We start from the raw sequence: 22,547 nt of genomic DNA, 5'->3' as shown, positions 1-22,547 counted from the left end.
TGTGTACACAGACTAACCGCAAAACAAACAGACACTTCACACAACCACGAGACACATAATCCCCCACCTGGCTCTCTCTCTCTGATCATCCCTGAAGGGGAACACCTGTTTTCAGGGAGCTGCTGGTCATCTAGTGGTTATACAACGTGGGAAGGGACGAAGTAGATTGCAGGGTGTCAGAATCACGAAGTCTAAAGGGTTAAAGATCAGAACGGAGATGGAAGGAGTATATAGGGATGTAGGGCAAGAGCTCGGGGGAGACAGAGGGGTTCCCCTATCTGTAAACCGACAGTGGGAGAAAACAAGGGATCAATTACTGGGAGGAGTACCGAAGGGAGAGGAGGTACAGGCTATGGCACGATACGAACAGATATGGAGAGAGCTGCAGAATCAGGGGAAGGTGCCACAAGGATTTGAAAAAATCCGACTGGTACGGTACTTAGGAGAAGCAGAGAGGGAAGCAGCCAAGGAGGTGCAGGAACATGAGGCAAAAGGACAAGGATCTGATGTGTAAAGTGGCTGGATCAGCCAGTTGAAGGGGGAGTGTGCATGTCCCTTTAAGTGCACTGTGGCACTTGAAATTGAGGCTTCAGGCTCTTGTCTTGCAGTTAGAGGTATGGAGCCCTATCAACACATTTAATACATTTCTTCTACACATTCAGCAGTCAAGGTCCGTGAGTTTAAAGATCACCCACCTCTGGAGAATAAAGATACCTCTGGGGATTCCTATAAGTTTAATCATTCATTTCTCTGGTGCATTTTCCTCTGGAGTGAAATTAATGCCTCAGCACAATTTCTCTGTATTGCCGCTGTTATTTAATTCATGATAACTTTCCCCCATTCATCAGGTTTATATTTAAATCCGGTAGTGCGGAAGTTACATTGTAAATAATCACGGAGGTAAATCCTGCGCAACTGGATTCAGCTTAATGGAGAAATAAACCTGCGAACGGGTCTATGGTGCTGTGTGAGTACTGCAATAGGTGGAATATGATTTAAATTGGTGGCATCGTTCAGAACAATTGGGTGCATAAGAATAATAATATCATTAAGAACTCACAGATCTTGTACCAGATGCTATTCAGTACATCTTGACTTAAGGACTGGAGAAATTGGCATGTTAGAATGAGATTGGCATGGCACCAATATTTCTTGATTCAATAATGACTCCACAAGCTCCAGGATTCATGCAGCAGAACTTTTAAGTGGAATATTATAGAAACTAGCCTGTACTTAAATTATTGTGTGTGCAATCTTCATAAGAACATCTTTTAACTTTTTTTGGTGCCTGTTTTACAGACTGTTTTAAATAAGGCCAGCTCCTGTGAGCTGTGGCACAAGGCATTTTACTTAAGGCAGAACTAAAGGTTGAATATGTTTCAAGTTCTCTTGCAGGGGCTCTTGTGCTGCAATGTCTGTTATGTACTCAATCTAACAAATTGGAGGGTTGTGCCCCATACAGACAAGCAGCTCCAACTGCATTTTAATAAGGTCTAACATATTCAAAACCCATGCAAATATGGTTTGTGTTTCATTTTACAATTTTTACACTAACACAAAGGAAAGTCAGATTGTTACAAAGTGCCGTAATTTAACATTTTTTTTGTTTCTTTAATGGTTTATTCAGTTATTGTTGTATGTTACTTGTCTTTTGATTATTCAGTTCTTATTGTATTTTGTTGCAGTTTTCAATGAGCTTTACATTTATTGTGCTTTATTCAGTTCTTATTGTATTTTAATGCTGTTTTTAATGAGCTTTACATGTATTGTTCATTGTTGTTTACTAATTTCTTTGGAATATTGTTCGTTAATGTTTTAAGCCCCCCTGGAATAGGGGCAGCAGAGGTTGCAATTCAGCTCCTTTAGAATGTAGACAGGGCATAGATTTAATGTATAGTCATAATGGGATATAAGGGATCCCAATACGGACCAGGGGAATTAAACAGCTTTAGTGGAGTACATCTAATTTGTATCTTAGCCTACACAGGTATTAAAGACAGGAGTTTTGAAGCGATAGCACAAAGGACATGGTGGGACAAAGACAGACAGAATGGTAGTCAGGATGGTACATGTAACAGAGAGAGAGAGAGTTAATACATATGCTAATGTACACAGACAGGCTGCAACTCACAAGTTCGATGATACATATGCTAATGTTAGCAGACAAGCTGCAACACACAGTTAAATCACAGTCCAGTCCCCTTTCCCCCGGTGTCATGCAGTCCCTGACCTTTTCCATAAAGGAGGATGAGGAGATCTCGACTTTTTTGAGTCAGTGTAGGGAGAGTTGGACTGATAAGGCAGGAGTACACCCAGCCACAGATCCCTTGCAGACTACACTCTTTAGGGCTGCAGTAACGAGTGGACTGCCAGCTGTAGTTAGGGAGGCATTAGAGAATAACCCTGATATTCCTGGCTGCTCGAGTGAGCAATGGGAAAAACATTTGACCCATCACATGAAACGTTACAGGGCTAAGCAAAAGGAGGACAAACATACTATGGAGTCGGCACAAGTGCAACTCCTTAAGCTTCAATTGGCAGAGGCTAGGCAAAAGGCAAACGAGGCAAAAAAGATTTCCTCAAAGGGTGCAAACCAGATGATTCAGCAGCCAACGCAGCCACCACAAGGGAATAATATGACTTGGCACCCGGCCCCATATTGGGCACCGGGTCCCACCTATGTGGCCAGAATGGGAGGTCCAATGGGGGGATTCCGAGTAAGAGGGAGAGGTCGGGGTGCTCCACGAATGCAGCCAGCCGTATGCTTTGTATGCGGTCAGCCAGGACACTGGAAGAGAGACTGCCCCCTGGCTTGGGATCCTCGGGACACTGGGGGAAGGGGATATGGACCACCACAAAATGAGCATTGGGTCCAGTCCCAGAGATCGTCAGTGCCACCCCCGGTACAGCAGGCACCCCATGCGGCTTTAGCTCCAAAGAGACAATTCCCTTTGCTGACAGAGGAGGAGCAATATTGCCCACAGTGACGGAGCCCGAGCACCCATGAGCAGGCTAGGTTGGCAGACCCTTTCCTGCAGATTAAAGTTATGGACATGAAAGTATCCTTTTTAGTGGATACGGGAGCCAGGTTTTCAACACTCACTGGCGCTGAGTTTCAAGATAAAACATCATCCTCTAGCGTCCAGCTGATAGGGTTCTCGGGTACACCAGAAAATCTGCCGTTTTCTACACCACTAGTCACTTCTGTGGCAGGACAGACTTTTACACATCAGTACATTTTGTCAGCCAGATGCCCTACCAATCTTTTGGGCAGAGACTTGTTGTTCAAGTGCGGAGCATCCATCCTTTGTGGACCCAGCGGAATAGAGGTTACCTTTCCAAATGGATATTCTATGAACTGTTCAGTAACTACACTGCATTCCAGTTCTCAGATGTTGTTGGCGGCAGCTGGAGGATCCGCGTCTGAGGGACAATGGGCTGACATTTACTGGGGGCTGCTGCAACCTGAGGACCCACAGAAGGGAGGGCTGCTAAGGCTTTATAATCAATGGAAGCCGTGGATCCAGTCGTTACACCCGTATACCCCTCCCTCGGACCCTCCCCATATGACCCTCTTTTACGATAGGGATGGGGATGAAATGTATCAGCATGCCCTTTATGAAGAGGTAGAGGGCAGGCAATGGGAAATTAATTCGGACTACATAGTGATAGGAAAGGAGGGAGTGGCCGCTGCGGTGGCACTGACATCTGAGCAGCTGGAATGGTATGAGATGGCAGGTGAGGCCATTCCTCATGTCACCCTTGCAATTGGCACTACTCATCAGGCAAAAGATTTGGGACCGATGTGTCGGAACTGGAAGTCCCTAAGGGACTGGTCTGACACCCAAATACCGGCAGTGCAGTTCTCCTCATCTGGTCAGGCATACAGAATTTTGTCTCCGACACATGATCAAGTCCTCCTTGAGCATAGACAGATTGAACGCTTTCATGGTAGAGAGAAGATGCTAGACTCTCTCCCTGAGAACCTGTGGTCAGTGGGATCAGCAGATGTGGGTGTTTGTCAGCAGGTTGATCCCATAACCTTCGAACTGTCAGATTACACCCCTATTTGGCAGATGCAATACTACATCATCCAAAACCAAAGACAGTAAAGGAGATGCTTTCCTTTTTGGGTTTGTCAGGGTATAGTAGGCAGTTTATCCCATCGTATGGTGAGTTAACACATCCACTGCGAACTTTGGTGAATGAGCAGGGGATGAGGAACCTGGGAGCTACACTGGATTGGACTGCACAGGCTGAGATGAGTTTTATTCTATTGAAGCAAGCTCTTACAACAGCTACAGATTTGGCGATTCCAAATTATAAACTACCTTTCTTTTTGGATGTTTCTGAAAAAGCACACACAATTGATGGTGTTCTTTTTCAGAAAAAAAGGGGGTGGAAGATGTGTGCTCATGTATGGGAGTATCACACTAGACCCAACGGAAGACAGACACCCACCATGTACAAGACATGCAGCAGGAGTAGCAAAGATTCTACAAAAGGTGGCACACATAGTAAGGGGACATGGCCTGACAGTATTAACAACACATAGTATTGTAGCATTTGTGAGCTCCACAGCATTTACAATGACTTCGTTAAGGCAGACGAGACTAGAAAAGATACTGAATGCTCCAAATGTTACGTTTACCCATGAAGGCATTAACATGGCAGAAAATAGTGGAGAGGATGAACCAAACAATAAAAAGTAAGATCGGGAAAGTACAGGCACGGACCAAACTAAATTGGGTGGATGCGTTGCCCCTGGCATTAATGTCAGTAAGGAGTTCGGTAAGTTCTGTGACAGGATTTACTCCATATGAACTACAAACAGGGCACCAGTTTCCAGGACCGGGAGCCGGAATTCAGACTTAGCAAGTCTTGGGGATTGATTAATGAGTAAAGAACAAAGACATGATATTTCCCGGCTAACAAGTTTGCAGGAAGGCACATAAACTGATAAGAAGTTAGAATCAACGTGGGCAGAATTACCTAATGCTAAACCAATCCAGGAGGCAGAAGAATGTTAGGGGGAAGGTATCTCTGTACTGAAATGAAATGTATAAAAGTTGGGTCAGCCTCAGTATCTGTGTGTATTCCCAGGGTAAGGGGAAGCACCCAACTTTGCATTGTTGTAATACCATAATAAAAGTTCTTTGTTCTCAATTTTTGTCTCGAGTGAAATCTGTGAAGGCACCTCTGCTTCTCACATAAACCAAGTTGCCCATCACAGTGAGTCCCATTTGCCCACGTTTGGCCCATAATCCCTCTAAACGTTGTCTTTTCACATACCTGTCAAAATATCTTTTAATTGTCATAATTTACCCACCTCTACCATTTCTTCTGGCACCTCATTCCAAGTATGCTTTAAAAAAAAGTTTTCCTCCCTAGGTCCCTTTAAATTTTTTTCCCTTCTCACCTTAATTCCAGGCACACAAAGTTTTGATGAGTAATACAAAATGGGGAATGTATGTGCTTGCGCAATTTAAGAATAATAACTTCAGAAATATCCATCTCCAGCTTCAAAATGGAAATAACAAAATACTGTAGATGTTACTTAACTGGATGAACACTTTTTCATTCGGCATTTCAAAGGGATTGGCCATTTTCCTTTTCCCTCCTCTGTTCTCCCATCCTCACCAACCACGCCCCATTTTATGGCATAGTTTCAGCTACAAGAGAGATAATACCTGTCCTTCCACCACCTCCCACCAAACAGTGATGAAGAAGGCAAATGCAATGCTGGCATTCATTTCATGAGGAATAGAAGAGAAGAGCAGGGATATAATGTTGAGGCTTTATGATGATGTTTCATCTGGAGTATTGTGAGTAGTTTTAGGCTCCTCATTCAAGAAAAGGTGTGCTGACATTGGAGATAGTTCAAAGGATGTTCACTTAGATGATTCTGGGAATGAAAGGGCTATCATATGAGGAGCGTTTGACAGCTCTAGACCTATATTCATTGGAATTTAGGAGAATGAGGTGGGATCTCATTGAAATATTTTGAATGTTGAAAGACATGGACAGAGTAGATGTAGAAAGGTTATTTCCCATGGTGGGAGTGTCTAGGACAAGAGAGAACAACTTCAGCATTGAAGGGCATCCGATTAGAATAGAGATGCAGAGGGATTTCTTCAGCTAGAGGGTGATAAATCTGTGGAATTTGTTGCCACAAGCTGTTGTGGAGACCAAGTCATTGGGTGTATTTGCAGCAGGAATTGATAGGTTCTTAATTAGCCAGGGCATCAAAGATTATGGGGAGCCGGCCGGGCATTGGAGCTGAGTGGGAAAATGGATCAGATCATGATTAAATGGTAGGACAGATCGATGGACTGAATAGACTATGTCTTAAACTCTTATCCAGGAAGCTGATTAGTCCTTCTAGGTAAAGCAACAATTCACTTCCAATACAGTACACTGCATTTAGTGGTCAAACACAGATTTAGTGATAACTTTGCACAGCACTTGCATTCTTGAGTGACTCTGAACTGATTGCCTGCTCTTTTAAGTCCCAACTTATTTCCATTTCCATTTTGCCTCCTGCACTGTTATGACAAGATCCATTTGCACAAGCTTAGGAAAAACATCTCACCTCTGCCTGAGCACATTGCAGCATTTATAGCTTAAGGTAACTCATTCTTTGTCTATCAAAACTGGCCACTTCTTGGCATAATTTGGCTCAGTATTTCTTTTTCTGTTATGTACTCTGGCCTGTCTAGCAAATCCCACAGCGTCCTATCAGTAACATATTATACCAAGAAGCTTCTAAGAGATTAACTAATTTTGTATCACCCTGATGGAGATATTCCCTTTATTTTACCCATCCTTTCCCCATCTCAAGAAACATAAAAATTAGGAGTAATCCATTTGTCCATCGAGTCTGCTTCACCATTCAATAAGACCATGGCTGATCTACTGGTGGATTCAGCTCCACTTTCCTGTTTTCCCCAATGGCCCTTATTAGAAAAAAATCTATCTTACTGTGTCTTAAATATATTTAATGAGGTTGCCGCTACTGCTTCCTTAGGCAGAGAATTCCACAGATTTAGTATTCTCTCTAAAACGCAGCAACTCCTCATCTCTGTCTTAAATCTTCTCCCCCAATTCCTCTCTCATGCAAGAAACTAATCTGTCTTCTCTCCTTCCCAGGTCTGTTGGAGGAATTCACGCTTGAAACTTGAACTGTTTCTCTTTCAACTCGTGTTCTCTGATGTACCGAGTGTTTCTTCTCAGGCAGTCCCTTGGTGATCATGGGTGACTTGTTTTCACTGCATTTCAGAGCCTGCAAGCAGCCACAGGTAGTTCTGTGATTAGAATGGTGGTATAACTGCACATCTTTGCTTGATCTCCATTTGCTCCTATTGGAGATACATGAAGTGTTTGATGCATTCCCAGATATCTATCCATTACACTGAGCAGTCTTTGGTTTGGGATTCACAAGAGTCATTGATGCATTTTTTTTTCCCCTAAGGCAGTTTTGAGGCATGCAGCCTCATAACAATGACCTATCATTCAAAGCCTGCAGGAGCATATTGGGGAGTAAAACATGAAAGTCTGCAGACACCATGATTGAAGTAAAAACACAATGCTGAAGAAACTCGGCAGGTACATTAACTTTGAGAGGATGCTGATGTTAGTTCACCTCTCCTGCCAGAAATTTTGTAGGATTTTGCAGAGACACATTGGGATATCTGAAATTAGTTGTTTTCTAAAGCACACAATAGAGCAAGGATCACTGTGTCTCAGTAGAAACTGCCAGCTTGGTTCTTGAGGTTTTGGGAGAGAATAGTCTTCAAATGGCAGCATGACTTCAGCATCAGCTGCAGATGAGAAGATCAACCCCTCCAGGCAAATTGATTTGCACCCTGTCCAATACACTAAACATTAATCTGAGCAACGTAACAACTATCGACAAAATGTAGTAATTATTTGACAATGTTTTCTCATATCATATTGAAGTGAAGTTCTCTTCTTTCAAGAAAGACAAGACAGTAGAAATGGATTTCTATATCATTGACGGTATATAAACATTTTTGTTGCATCAAAATAAAATTTTGGCTTATTGGATACAATCATGATCTACACAAACTTCATTACCTGGTGGTTGGTTGCAGACTTTGTATTTCAAAAATTCACAATGAGCTGATAATTAACCAATTATACTCAAACAAAACCCACAGAAGGTGAAATATTGAATATGCTGTAAGTAAAAACAGGAAGTGCTAAAATGTTCAGTTGATTGGTTAATAATTCTAAAGAATAGAATCGGAAATGAAATGAATGATTCATGAAGAACTGAGCAGAATTGATTTTATTTGCTTGGAATATTGTGCATATTTATTTTCTGTGAACACTTTAAATTTTTTCAAAATAAGAATTTATTGTTATGAGCATGTCACTAAATCTGTTCTTTTTAATATTGATGATACAAGTTTCAAGAAGACTGGGAAGAAACTAACACAGTCTTCTCCAGAAGGCATGAAAGATGTTTTAATTTTAAAATGTAATTAACTCATTTATTTAAATTTAGACATTCAGTGCGGTAACAGCCCATTTTGGCCCACGAGCCCGTGCCACCCAATTCCATTCAATTAACCTACAACCCTTGGTACATTTTGAATGGTAGGAGGAAACAAGAGCCTCGAAGACCTATGCAGGCACGTACAAACTCCTTACAGACAGTGCAGGATTTGAACTCCTGTCACGATCGTTGGCGTTGTAACAGCATTGCACTAACTGCTGCGCTAACCATGAAATGGATTAACTCAGTGAAATCCTAATTTTTACTCAATCAGAGGGATTGACTGAAATTAATAGCAAGGAATAAGAAGGGGGTATGAATCAATTGCCAAATCAAGTATACAAAGAGAACTAAAGAAAGGGAAAGAAAGATAGTGAGAGAAATACAGAACAGAGAGAAAATAAAACAATAACTAACAAAAACATTTTAAAGTAAAACCTGAAGGAATTAGGAGCAAAAATAATAAATGGAAGAAATCATCAGGTCAGGCAGCATCGGTGGAGGCCAAGGGGATGATTGGATTGAGACTGAGATTACCACTTCTAGGCTGACTTATCAGAGCTAGAGAGTTTAATTGTGAATAATTAGCTAGAGGGCTCTTTGTAAAAGCAAATGACGACCAATTCTGTGGTGAGTTTACATTCAAACTTAAAATATTGCGCATTTCAATGCGGACCTCCAATTTCACTGGCTGGATGGGTCTTTGATTCTCGAGGAATTGTCTGAGCACTCAACAGTGCACTGTTGGACCCCCGTAGTTGAATGTTTTGATGGCCCCCGTGTCTTGCCACTAGTTTCGTGGTTAGAGATTTTTCATGGGATTTAATGATTTCAGTCACTGACAAGCTACTAAAATAAAGCAAATAATCAAAACATTTTTAGTTATTTATTTTTACGTAATAGCTAAAACATAAAACAAGGGTTTATGTTTTTATTGTCATGTAATAATACACTGACAAAAGGCAAAAGGCAAAGGAGGAAAAACCCAACACCCAACCCCAACCAACCAATTTTCCCTTGCAACCGCTGCAATCGTGTCTGCCTGTCCCGCATCGGACTTGTGAGCCACAAACGAGCCTGCAGCTGACGTGGACTTTTTACCCCCTCCATAAATCTTCGTCCGCGAAGCCAAGCCAAAGAAGAAGAAGAATACATAAAAATGTAATATACATGGTGTCCTCTAAGGCAAAGAGTCACCATGAGCATTGCCTGGCGCCACTAATAAGAAAGAGAGCAAAACAATTCTAATAATTAAATACAATTTTTTTTTAAAGAAAAGCCAATTTCTTTTTTTTAATCCACAATATGAATTGAATTCAATGGGTCCTATCTTGTCCTGGGATCCAAAAGGCGATTTCTCCGTGTTCTGGGGAACTTCAACAAGATTCCATTCCATCATTTCATGTTGGTTTCTGGTAGGATTGAGAATTACTCACTTGACTCTGTGAGAGATGAGTAAAACTAATATGAAAATATGAGAGATGAAGAAAGCTAGTATGGATGTGTAATGAATAAAGCCAGTATGAATAGGATAAGGGTAGATAATGTAGGAAGTGAATAAGATAAGGGTCTTCTTTAGACCAGAGTCAGCAAGTTCCACATATGTAATTAGTAAGCCCTTAGACAGTACTCGAGATGGCAGAGGTCGACAGCATCGAGTCCACGCTGCTGAAGATCCAGCTGCGCTGGGTGGGTCACGTCTCCAGAATGGAGGACCATCGCCTTCCCAAGATCGTGTTATATGGCGAGCTCTCCACTGGCCACCGTGACAGAGGTGCACCAAAGAAAAGGTACAAGGACTGCCTAAAGAAATCTCTTGGTGCCTGCCACATTGACCACCGCCAGTGGGCTGATATCGCCTCAAACTGTGCATCTTGGCGCCTCACAGTTTGGCAGGCAGCAACCTCGTTTGAAGAAGACCGCAGAGCCCACCTCACTGACAAAAGGCAAAGGAGGAAAAACCCAACACCCAACCCCAACCAACCAATTTTCCCCTGCAGCCGCTGCAACCGTGTCTGCCTGTCCCGCATCGGACTTGTCAGCCACAAGCGAGCCTGCAGCTGATGTGGACTTTTACCCCCTCCATAAATCTTCATCCGCAAAGCAAAGCCAAAGAAAAAGACAGAATTAGCAAGTTCTGCATATAAGATTAGTAAGCCCTGAGGGTTGGGAAGGTGTGAATAAGGACAAAGGCAGGTTTGTGAATAAGGACAATGACATGATGGGACACACAGAATACCCCCTGGTCATCCAAGTTCACAGAAACAGCAAGTAGGCAGACAGGATTGCCTAATGCCAAACTCATCCAGGAGGCAGAAGAATGGAAGGGGGAGGGTTCTTCTATACTGAAATAAACTGTATAAAAGTTGGGTGAGCCCCTGTGTGTGTGTGTATGTGTGTGTGTGTGTGTGTGTGTGTGTGTGTGTGTGTGTGTGTGTGTGTATTCCCAGGGTAAGGGGAAGCACCCAACTTTGCATTGTTGTATAATAAATGTTCTTTGTTCTCAATTTTTGTCTGAGCAAATTCTGTGAAGGTCCTTCTGTTTCTCACAACACTGCATGTGTGAAAGTGCTGCCTTTGATTGTGAAGGATAAAAACTGGTTGTTCGGCTCAGAACAAATGGCATTAACCAGCAAGATCCAGACCTTATTTTAACAGATAATATGACAGTAACTTTAAATGAAAGTCAGAACGTCTGTAACTTCTAGAGACTCTGAACAGTCATATCTTTAAAAACTTAAAGGCAACTTGAATTCACTTTGCCTCAAGGAAAATTAAACAGAATAATCCTTTTTTTTACATAAATCCCTTCTTTGTCTGACTATTGCATCAACTTCACGAGTTGTTCATGGCAAGTGACCAGACTGTAACAGATCACATGTCAACCTTGTGAGTTAAAGACAATGATGCCTCCCCCTTCTGGACAGACATCTTCCATGCACACTTTGATTAGAAGAACAGGATGATGCCAAAGAAAGCTCTGTGTTCCCCTGCGTAGCCACAGCCGAGGTGATAATCCTATCCAAGGTGAACCCACACAAGGCAGGTGGACCAGGCAACATACTTGGTCGGATACTGAAGGACTGTGCAAACCAATTGACGGAGACTTTCACGGACATCTTCAACACCTCACTGTGGTAGTCCATAATTCTTACAGGTTTCAAGACAGTCACCATTGTCAATAACAGGCCTCAATGACTACCACCTTGCGGCACTGACCTCCAAAACATACCCTGTAGAAGGACTCAAGCCTGAAATTTTGGTTATGTATCTTAATCTTTGCTGTTCAAGTACTCTGTTTGACCTGATAGATGTATACCAACATTTTTTAAATACCTTGATGAAGAGCTCAAGCCCGAAATGTATTTTTATCTTTGCTGCATAAAGAACACTGCCTGACGTGCTGAGTTTCTCAGGAATTGTGGTTTTACTTCAACCACGGACGGTGTCTGCAGACTTTCATGTTTTGCCTCCATCGTTATGAAATGCTTCGAGTGTCTGGTGATGGAACACATCAAAGAGCACCTCCAGATCTTGGGGGTTTGTACTTTTATGATTGTGTTCTTTATAGCATCAACCCTTCCTTCTCTTTGTTGTAGATGGATCTGCATAGATAGGGATTTAATTTGCATCCTGGTGGTTTTGAAGGCTCTGGCTGTGTCTATAGCTTCGGCCATCAAGCTATCTTTCCCTATGAGACTTTTGCACTTCAGAATGGGCACTCCCCCATATGAGTTGATCAACTAATCTTTCCTCTATATCCTTAAATCTGCATTTTGCAGCAACAATTTTTAGTCTAGTGAGGAAGTTATCAACAGTCTCGTCAGTCTCTTGCATGAAGCCTTGAAATTCAGAGTGTTTAATTCTATGATTAGACCTGGGTTCAAGGTGAGAAGCAAACTTTGCAAATATCTGCCCTGGATCATTTTTCTCCACCTCTGTAAGCTCCCAGCTATTAAATTAGTGAAGGCCTCGCTCCCCTGTCCAGAGAAGTCTATAACTGACCTTCTTCTCTTCTGTTGCATTGTTAAAGTAGTTTTTGAATAATAAATTGCACTTCTGCTGAAACTTTTTTTAATGATTCAACAATGTCTTCAGACCCCCCCCCCCTCGGTCCATCACTGGGTGAACTGCTGTTCCTCCAGCCATTTTTTTTCAGTAATGTTTTTTTCTCTTCTTCCCCTTCATATTTCAGTGATTTACAATCAATTGTATGGCTTTATTCTTGTTCTCTTATACCGCTGCCTCCATGTTATTGTCTCTGTGTTACTCGGGAGACTTCCTGAATAACTTAGGGATGCAAGATTCAAGTAACAGAAGTTTACTCACTGATACCTTCCACCATCTCAGGAAACTGTTCACACACACACTGAAACATATGCATATGCCCCACAGTGGGGCATATGGGGTGACAAAATAGTTCACATTATGCTGACATTATAAAGTTGGACCTACTGCCCTACCTCCATAATCCTTGTGAAGAAGACTGACAATCCATTAGCCTTCTTAATTATTTGCCACAGAATCCATTATGTCAACTCCAGAGAATTTAATGGACCTCTTTTCAACCCTTAAACAAAAAAAAGGCACCCCTACCCCCAGAACTGTTGCTCTGTATTGACATCATCGAACATATGCTGAGAAATTTGGTGTGATGTTTGAAGTATATATTTATATTCTTAAAGTGTCACGCAGCCAAGGCTGACAGCCAAATCAAATCCATTGCTTTAATTGAAAACAAGTTTCTTTCTTTGGCGTGGCTTCGCCAACGAAGATATATGGAGGGGTAATGTCCACGTCAGCTGCAGGCTCGTTTGTGGCTGACAAGTCCGATGCGGGACAGGCAGACACGGTTGCAGCGGTTGCAGGGGAAAATTGGTGGGTTGGGGTTGGGTGTTGGGTTTTTCCCCCTTTGTCTTTTGACAGTGAGGTGGGCTCTGCGGTCTTCTTCAAAGGAGGTCGCTGCCCGCCGAACTGTGAGGCGCCAAGATGCACGGTTGGAGGCGAGATCAGCCCACTGGCGGTAGTCAAACAAGTAATTCACAGTTAAATCCTTTAACTGGAAAAAAAAACTACCTATTTATCACAGCTACATTGCAAAAGTTGGACCAGGGAGTATTTTATGCATTATTTCCATGTGAATTTATTCCTACAAACGCAGCCGGGGTGAGCATTAATCCTGAAATTGCTAGCGTATGTGGGTGCTTTTTGTTTGAATCCATCCACAGCATTTGTGTCATCCTCGTGTTCGACACAACAACGTTCTGAAACGGTGGAGAAATGCACGCTCCAGGGAGCCTGCAGGGGTTCCGCTGCTGTCAATCACTGGGTGGAGCCCGCGGCGCCTGGAGAGGGCGCTCTCCGCTCATTGGGCCGCCACCGATGTGCGGAAGTTGGCGGCGTCTCTTCCGGGTTTCGATGTGATTGGAGCAGCACATTGGAAGGTGGGGGCTGAATGGAAGTCGCGGCTATTAAAACTAATCTGATGGGCGTGGGGCGAGCTCGGTCCATGAGAGAAATGGTAATTGTATTCCCACAGGCTCGCAGAGGTACTGTCGTCGGGGTTGAAGCCTCACTCGCCTCCTGTTCTCACTCCGTCCTCTGTGCACTCTGCTGGGTTCATCCTTGCTCGCTTGTCTGCCCCCCCCCCCCCCCCTTCCCCTCAAAGCCCATGCATTTTATTTGGCAACCATTCTCTCTCTGTCTCTCTGAATTTAGGCACTGCTCAAGGGTCCACCTCTTGTCAGGAGGCTTCGTGCGGAGAATTAGTAAATATGATGGCAAATATTGTGATTCTCCTTGTGATAGTGACCATATCGTTGTTATTTTGGGTCGTGTCCATGACAGCAAGTTCCTATTATGGTAAATTAATTGTTCTGCTTGTGTATGTCATCCCATCCCACTTAAAAATGCATGCTCATTTTCAATCTTTTGACCACAGGGTGGAATTAAAATCTATTGTTTTGATCGACACGCTTTTAACAGGAAACAATCTTTTAACCATTAAATCTTTTAACCATAATGCTTTCAGAAAAAGAATGAAATGTAGCACCTTTTCAATCCTACGTCTCCTGCAACTGTTGGCTTTTCTTTTTACAGATCATCTGCGACCTGTGTCACCCTGGCGATGGATGTTTTCTGTGATAGTTCCACTAATGATTACTTCTCATGCACTCAAGAGGAAAAGTCTTGATTGTAGTGGAGCTATTGGAGGTGAAGTTCACATCGCAAAATGTTTGCTAAATTTGTTTTGGTCCATTGTCAATGTTTCTTAGCCTGCTATATACAAAATGGCATTTTTAAAATATCTGATGTAGTTTGTGGTAGTGCACATTACCAGCTTTCATTTTCTCACTCTTCCATCAACCAGAACAGCATCAACAACATTTTAGAGGTTTACTTTAGTTGGAAAGGCTGCCATTGAATTTGCGTTCAGTCCTTGTCCCAATATGTTGCCTAACACTGGTCAGATTAAAAGATAATTTTAGAAGTAATGTGTTGCCAAAAAAACTGGGGCGGGAATCAGAATTTGTTGTCTTGAACGTGCCACAAAGTTTGTTTCGCCGCAGCATCACAGTGAAAATATTTATATCAACTACCTTACAAAATAAATGAAGGTAGTGCAAGAAAAAGACAAAGTAAGTCGTGTCCGTTGAGGAATCTGATGTCCTTGTGCTGTTGCGTGCTCGTCTTCAAGCTTTTTCCCGACGGTGCAGAGCGAAGAGGGCATAGCCTGGGCGGTGGGGATCCTTGAGGACAGAGACTGCTTTCTTAAGCCATCACCCCCCTGTAGATGTCCTCGATGGTGTGAAGACTGGTGCCCATGTGTCGCAGGCAGAGATAACAACCTCTGGGTGGGAGGGATAGATTTAACATCATGGTCTCAAACAAATTTGTTCGCAAAACAATTGGTAATATGTGCTGTAGAATTCATACAGTTGCAGCCAGACTTCCCCTTTCTACTCTATCCCTCTTAGAATAAAGCCAAATGTTCTTTTTGCCTTCCTGCTAAATTACTCTGTGAAAGGGTACCCAGATTATCCTGTATATAATAGTTCTGCTGTTTGCAAAGCTTTCATGTAATTAAAACTTTTTTGAGTATAAATGATCACATTTTTGTGTTGAGAACAGAAATGAATCTACCATTGGACTATGAGGCACTTCAATCTGACAAAGATTACAAGTATATATAAACTCTCATGCCTCCACAGTTTTTCAGTTAATATCTTGGACTCTGCTTCTCTTACTTTGATGTACATATAACCTTTAACTTCCTTATAGACCAAAGTTCTGTTGTGTCCTTGAATATATTCATTGATTTGAGCTTCAAAATTTTTTTGGACCAAGAATAATAAAGATTACAGATCTTCCTTTTTTTTAATTTTTTTAAATTTTTTTTATTTTTCACACTATAAACCATATTGACCAAGATCTTCTTGACAGAAGAAATTATTTATTTCCATCTAAAATGCATGACCTCTTATGATGCGTGAACTGTGCTCAAATGCCAAGATTTCTAGAAACATTCCTTCAGCATCCTTTCAAACCTGCTCAGGAAGCTTTATTTCACTGTTATCTTGTGTGGTTCTAAACATTTTCTCTTTCCACTCATACATCACCTTCAGTAATCCCTATACCATGGGTGCTTTGTGATTAGTAAGGGATTACTTGAAGTGGTATGTGAGCAGGAAAATAAGGTTGAGAATCACTGCTCCAGTAAATGCATAATCACTGCTCCAAGTGTTCTTGAAATATTTTGCTTGAGGAAAAATTGTCATTGGGCCATTTCCTTTGGAGTTATGAAACTGCACATAACAAGTCAATTTGGTACGATTAAATCAGTGGTTTTCAAACGTTTTTTTTTCCCACTCCCATACCATCTTAAGCAATCCTTTACTAATCACAGAGTACCTCTGGCATAGGGATTACTTAAAGTGCATATGAGCGGAAAGGAAAAAGTTTGAAGACCACTGTTCTAAAGTAATCAGCTAAAGCTCAATTGTTCCTTGCATTAACCGCATCATCTCAGGATTCTGCCAAGTGAGCTTTCACTGGTGACTCCAATGCAAGGATATCCCTTTTTAAATAGAGACAAAAACTGTATGCAGACACGCTGCTGTCGTCTCATCAACATTCTGTACAACTGTAGCAAGACTTGCCTTTTCTACTCCACCCCTTTTGCAATAAAAACTCAATGGTCCTTTTGCCTTACTTCATAACTACAGCACCAGCTTAATAACTTTCCCTTCACGTAAAAATGATACCCAGATCTCACTGCATAGCATCATCCTGTGGTTTCTCTTGAGTTTGGCAATATTTTGCATTTCTATTCTTTGTACCAAAATGGATAGCCTGACATGCATTTTGGTTTTTTTTCTTCCCTTTCACTTAACAATCTTTATATTTTACAGATTCAGTGGCTCCTCCTACCTTATTTTCCTCCTATCTTCTATCAACAAATTGGGCTGCAATATTGATTCTCTTTACCTCTCCACCTTTGATATGCTGGGCACTTCCAGTGTTCTCCTTTTGGTTTTAGATCTAGGATCATAATTTCAGTTTACATTTGAACTTTTTTCGCACTTGTTCTCTCTGGCAGCTTTTTTTTGTGTGTGAAAGCAAAATACTGTATATCCTTGATACCAAAATACCTGATACCTAAAAGCTGAAAATGCTTGGTGTGGGTGTGTACACTTCATGAGAATGTTTATGAACATTAACTTTTTCTTTTGAACCACTGCAGTCTGAATTTCTGTTACTGTATAACTACCTCTTTTGTGTATAGTCAAGATCCTAGGGTGGCACAATGGCAAAATGAGAAAAGCTGCTACATCTCAGCCCCAACAACCCAGGTTCAATCCTCACCTAACCCTAATGTTTGTGGAGTTCTAATGCAGCACTGTATCGGGCCAATTCAGCCCTAGGAGTCTGTGCCGCCCAATTTACACCCCATTAACCTAAAGTTAATGAACTGTTAAGATATTAATAAGTATGATTTTGAAAGGTGGGAGGAAACCAGAGCCCATGGAGAAAACCCACACAGACATGGGGAGAACATGTAAACTCCTTGCAGACAGCGCGGGATTCCAACCCAGGTCCAGTCCTGATCGCTGGCGCTGTAAAGGCTAACCATGTCCTCCCTTGGGTACTGGCAGTGGTAGTAACAGATTCTGCTGATCACCATGCTCTAATTGCATATCTCTATGCCAAGTTCATTGATGTATCTTTAATGTTGTTACTGTTTCTGCCTCCACCACCTTCGCTGGCAGCACCTTCCAGATGCCACCTATGAATCGAGTGAAAAATGTACCCTTCAGATTCACTTTAAACTTCCTCCCTTCTTAAATATACGCTCTCTAGTTTTAGACACCCCTCCTATCAGAAACTAGCTCTCTCTTCTATTTGTATGCCTCTATCTTGTATACCTCTAATTATATGCCTGTCATGCTACCTTTGCTTCAGGGAAATCTTTTTGCACCTTTTCTAGCATAATCCTATCTTTCCTATAGTGTGGTGACAGAACTGCACTTAATAATCACAAGTGCAGCCTAAACAGTTGGTTCAATTGTAACATGGCATTCCAACTCTTGTACTCTTTGCTTTGGCTGATGGCGACAAGCTTACCATATACTTTCTTTACAATCCTGTCTTCCGGTGTGGCCCGTTTCTGTGGGTGTGAGTAAATATGCAAGTCTTTTCTGGTTTCTTTGCACATCCCATTGGTGTCTGGGTCAGTAGGTTAATTAGTTGCTCCTAGTGTGTGCCAATCGATGCTCACTTCAATAGTAAATGGCTCTGAAGCAGTTTAAGATATCATGAAATTGAGAAAGCTAAGATATTAATAAGTTAATCGATTTGATTTTATTTTTCTTATAGTAGTCTCCCATTATCTAATTGAGGTCTGAGAGAATAAATGTCCTCTTCCTCGCCCCTTTTGTTTAATTAATGGTTTGGGCAAGTGTGTAGATTAGAAATGATACTTTTTTTTTGTAAAGTTTAATTGCAGACATAATTAATTGCCCTGTTTCATTATCACACCATCTTTTCAGTATTTTTGAGAAAGTGTCTCCCAATAGATTATTCTTCTGTCTTTAAATATGAACCCCCCAAATAATTTGTCACCATTATTGCCTCAAATTGTGCACATTTTTCTTTGTCTTTCAGAATGAACCTATTCAACTGATTTTGTGCTATAAATTTATCCAATTCTGGAGAAATGACAGTGCAGCTCTTCCATTATAAAGTACTTGTGTGAAGGTCAATTCTCTGGGTGATGGGTATGAAAAAACACAGAGAAATGTTGTTAGATATCAACTTGCTTGTTTTGTACGATTGATTTTGACAAGGGTGTATTGTACATCATTTAGGGTGAAATAAAATTGGAAACTGACATCTTCAGAAATGGTGATTTTCATCAATGGATTCTAACATGACTTTTTTTGGCCCGTCAAGATTCATTATTGACAGTTTAGTGCTGTGTTCCTTGGTGAAAATAAACTTGGTTGCAAGGGAATAATAATCGTGTTTTTTCACATTTTTTTTGCAGCCGTGATTGTTGGAATCATTCTCACAGTTGCCAACTACAGTTTCTTTTCTGCATTGCTAACTTTTTTTGTGAGCTCATCAAAACTTACAAGATGGAAGGCAGAAGCCAAAAAGCGTTTGGATGCAGAATATAAAGAAGGTAATGCTACAAGATGATATTTTGTGCCCAAAATGTGACGAGAAATAAGGAAAATGCATTTTGAACCTGAAGCTCTGTTTGTGGCACTGAGTTGACCTGCAATGTTAACCTTTCCTCCAGATTATCTGGCTAATTGGCTGCATGTTTTCACCTCTTAATTTCAAATGTCCAGCATCGATGTACTGTTTATTTCTGTGTGTACGTTGGAATTACATTGTCATAAACTCCAAGATGTTATGAAATAATTAAAGCATGTCCAGTAAATGCATAATTGATGTTTTTAAAAACAAAAAATACTTTGATCTCGTTTTTCATCGGTCTCACCTTCCCTCTATTTCGTTATCACTGTCTGAGTCCTGAGTTAGTTTCGTCCACCATTTTTTAAAACTCTTCCTGAAATATTCTATATTGCGATTTCTGGTGTTACCTTCAGAAATATCAAGAATTCTCTTTTTTTTTTTTAGTTACTTTTGTTCATCTCCTTAAGTTGTGTCTGTGTTTCCCAAACTTCTGTAAGGAGTTTATATGTTCTCCAGGTGCTCTGGTTTCCCCCCACCATTCAAAACGTACTGGTATTTTAGATCGTTTGGGTGTAACTGGGTGGCACAGGCTTGTGGGCTGGATGGACCTGTTACCAACAGTATGCCTTAATTAAAAAAAAAACTTTTCTAATTTACTACAGTAAAAGCTTTGTGCTACCACGGGTTGTAAAGGACCAGTGAACCAAAGTTGGTGTGCACTCTCAGGCCAACATTATGTTTGTAATTACGATCTTTGAGGAAATTATTCACATTGCCTGTCACCATACTCCTGTCAGGGGACCATCTTACCTGAAAGACAGAGGGAAATGGTTCGAACATGCAATCCGACTCCTTGAAGAAGTGCTTATCTTCACTGACACATGGGAATTTCTGCCCCATGACCGCTCTAAGTAGAGAGTGTTTGGAATGGGTAGAGAGAGACTTGAATCTATGCATTGGGAGAACACCAGCTCTGCATAAGAAACAGAAAGAACGGTCCATGTTCAAACCTACCCCTTCTATGGAAGTGACCAGTTCCCACTTTGGCCTCATTAGCCACTTAAGAAACCACAGGACTGCAGAGGAACCAGGTCATCTTCAACCCCAATGGACTGTAAAAGAGCAAGATTGCACCCAACTACTTTCTAAATCTTGCATAAAACTTTAGATTTTTGTGTCAAAAGCTATGTCACTGAAGATTCAGGACAGTTCTTAGAACATTTAACTGAGCTGCATAACGGGTACAATAAAACAGAACAACTTAAGGTTCTAGTTATGTGACATAAATTACGGAATCATTTTTTGTCACAAAATCTATTAAAAATTGACAGTATTACTGAATCTTCACAAGCGGTTGGAATGTGCATTTGATTATTGAAAGCTCCCGTTATCAGGAAAATTGTACATGCTTGGATTGCAGTACAAGTCTATACTTCAGTAGAAAGCACTTTTCTTGAGGTTTTCTGAAGAAGGTCTTGTTTTCATGCTGAAGTTTTATAGAAAGAATACAGTTTATTTTTTTTTTAAACTCTGTAATCCAGTTTTCATTTGGCTTTTGACTGAGGGTTGATGCTCCACTGGCTGAAAAGCCGAAATAAAAATGTAATTGCTGGAAACTATTGGAAGTGGAAATACTCAGCCTCTCAGATGGAAGGGCCATAAAATTTTTAATTTAAATTTAGACATATCGCACAGTAACGGCCCATGAGTCCGTCCCTCCCAATCACACCCATGTGACTTACGGCCGCTAGTACGGTTTTTTTCTTTGTAAGCAGAAAATCCGAGAACTGTTTAGCTTGTCAAACCATCATTGGAAAGGAAATCAGAGTCGACTTTCATTTTCATGAACTTCACCAAAACTGGTTAAGAGAGAAAACAAGGCAGTTTTAAATTGGAGTGGCTGGGTGGTGACGAGGGATATCTGATTGGATGAGTGAAATACAATAGGCTGCAGATGCTGTGATTGTAGTAAACACACTGAAATGCTGGAGGAACTCAGCTGGTCCTTTCAGCATCTAAAATCTGAAAAAGGCAGAAGCAGGATATATCTGAAAGACTCAAGAGTTCAAATAATGGGGGAGGAATCCAGAAACAACATTGAATATCGCCAGGATTGCCGTGGCGATTAAACTATTGAAGTCATCTGGTTTCTTACTTATCAGAGAATTATAAAACATTGTGTAAGAAGCTGAAATGCAGTATTCCATTGTTTTATTGTCAATATAAAGTAAAAAAATGTTTGGTATGCAATGAAGGCAAGTCAATTCACAGCAGGTAGTGCACTAACAAAAAGAACAATAGTGTACAGTAAGGAGCAGTGTTACAATAGTCCATAGAAAGGTACAAAAACATTGGGGTATAGAGCAAAGTACAATTTTTAAAAAAAATGAGTGCAAGTGCATCATCTTTTGCCCGTGCACGATCTATTTTAGAGTTTGGTAATTGTAGGAAAGAAACTGTCCTTGCATCTGGGGGCTTTGTGTATTGAAACAGTGTATCTTATGCCTGATGACAGGGAGATGAAAGTACAACTGGGATGGGACGAGTTCTTTTAATATTTTAGCAGCTTTCTGAAGATCGCAGGAGGTATAGACAGAGTCAATGAAGGAGAGATCGGTTTGTGTGATGGCCTGACCTATGGTTACCACTCTCCAGTTCCCAACAGTTTCTTTATCTTGCTGTGATGCACTTGGACTGGAATCTTTCTATGGTACATCTGGAAAACTTTGTGAGAGAATTCTGGGATGTGCTAAACTTCCTCAGACTTCTGAGAAAGTAGTGTCTTAACCATATAACCACTTACAGCTCAGAACAGGCCAGTTTGGCCCTACTAGTCCATGCCGTAACAAATCCCCACCCTCCTAGTCCCACTGACCAGCACCCGGTCCATACCCCTCCAGTCCTCTCCTATCCATGTAACTATGTTTATAACATCAATAGAGTTAGACAAGGACAGGATATTGGTGATGTGTATTCTTGAGAAATTGAAGCCCCGCTTCAGCACTGTTGATGTATTCTGGGACAAGTGTTCCTCTCCATTTTCTGAAGTCAATGACCAGCTCCTTCATTTTGCTGACATTGAAAGAGAGGCTGTTATCCTGACACCATGCCAGCAGACTCTATCTCCTTCCTATTCTTCGTCTTGCCATTGTTTGAGATCTGGCCTACAATGGTTGTCTAATCTGCAAACTTCAAGATGGAGTTGGTGCAGTGTTTGGTCACACATGGGTGTATAATAATACCCAGAAGGTCAGGCTGAGCTTGTGAAGAGAGAAAAATTGAGTCAATATTTTCAGATGGATGTCCTACATCAGACCTGGGA

At 41.3% G+C, this 22,547-nt stretch overlaps 1 protein-coding gene across 9 annotated transcripts in view; it reads left to right on the top strand.

Annotated features, from left to right (window-relative positions):
* The window catches only part of tmem19 (transmembrane protein 19), a 52,139-nt gene that overhangs the window by 12,339 nt on the left and 17,253 nt on the right, over positions 1–22,547 (top strand). For 6 of the 9 annotated variants that reach the window (XR_011346732.1, XR_011346731.1, XR_011346729.1 and 3 more), the window contains exons 1-4: positions 13,922–14,070; positions 14,240–14,383; positions 14,621–14,734; positions 19,068–19,205. Coding sequence is in view for 5 of the 9 variants with exons in the window: in XM_069904062.1 (XP_069760163.1) it covers positions 13,977–14,070; positions 14,240–14,383; positions 14,621–14,734; positions 19,068–19,205 (490 nt within the window). In the remaining 4 variants the exon portion in view is untranslated. Of the gene's footprint in view, positions 1–13,913; positions 14,071–14,239; positions 14,384–14,620; positions 14,735–19,067; positions 19,206–22,547 lie in introns of those variants that run through there. The other 3 variants (XM_069904065.1, XM_069904063.1, XM_069904066.1) reach the window with 3 other exon arrangements.

The sequence above is a fragment of the Narcine bancroftii genome, chromosome 11, assembly GCF_036971445.1.
Source record: "Narcine bancroftii isolate sNarBan1 chromosome 11, sNarBan1.hap1, whole genome shotgun sequence".
NCBI classification, from domain to species: Eukaryota; Metazoa; Chordata; class Chondrichthyes; order Torpediniformes; family Narcinidae; genus Narcine; species Narcine bancroftii.
The sequence above is the reverse complement of the archived record's forward strand: the minus strand, read 5'-3'. Positions and strand labels throughout refer to the sequence as shown.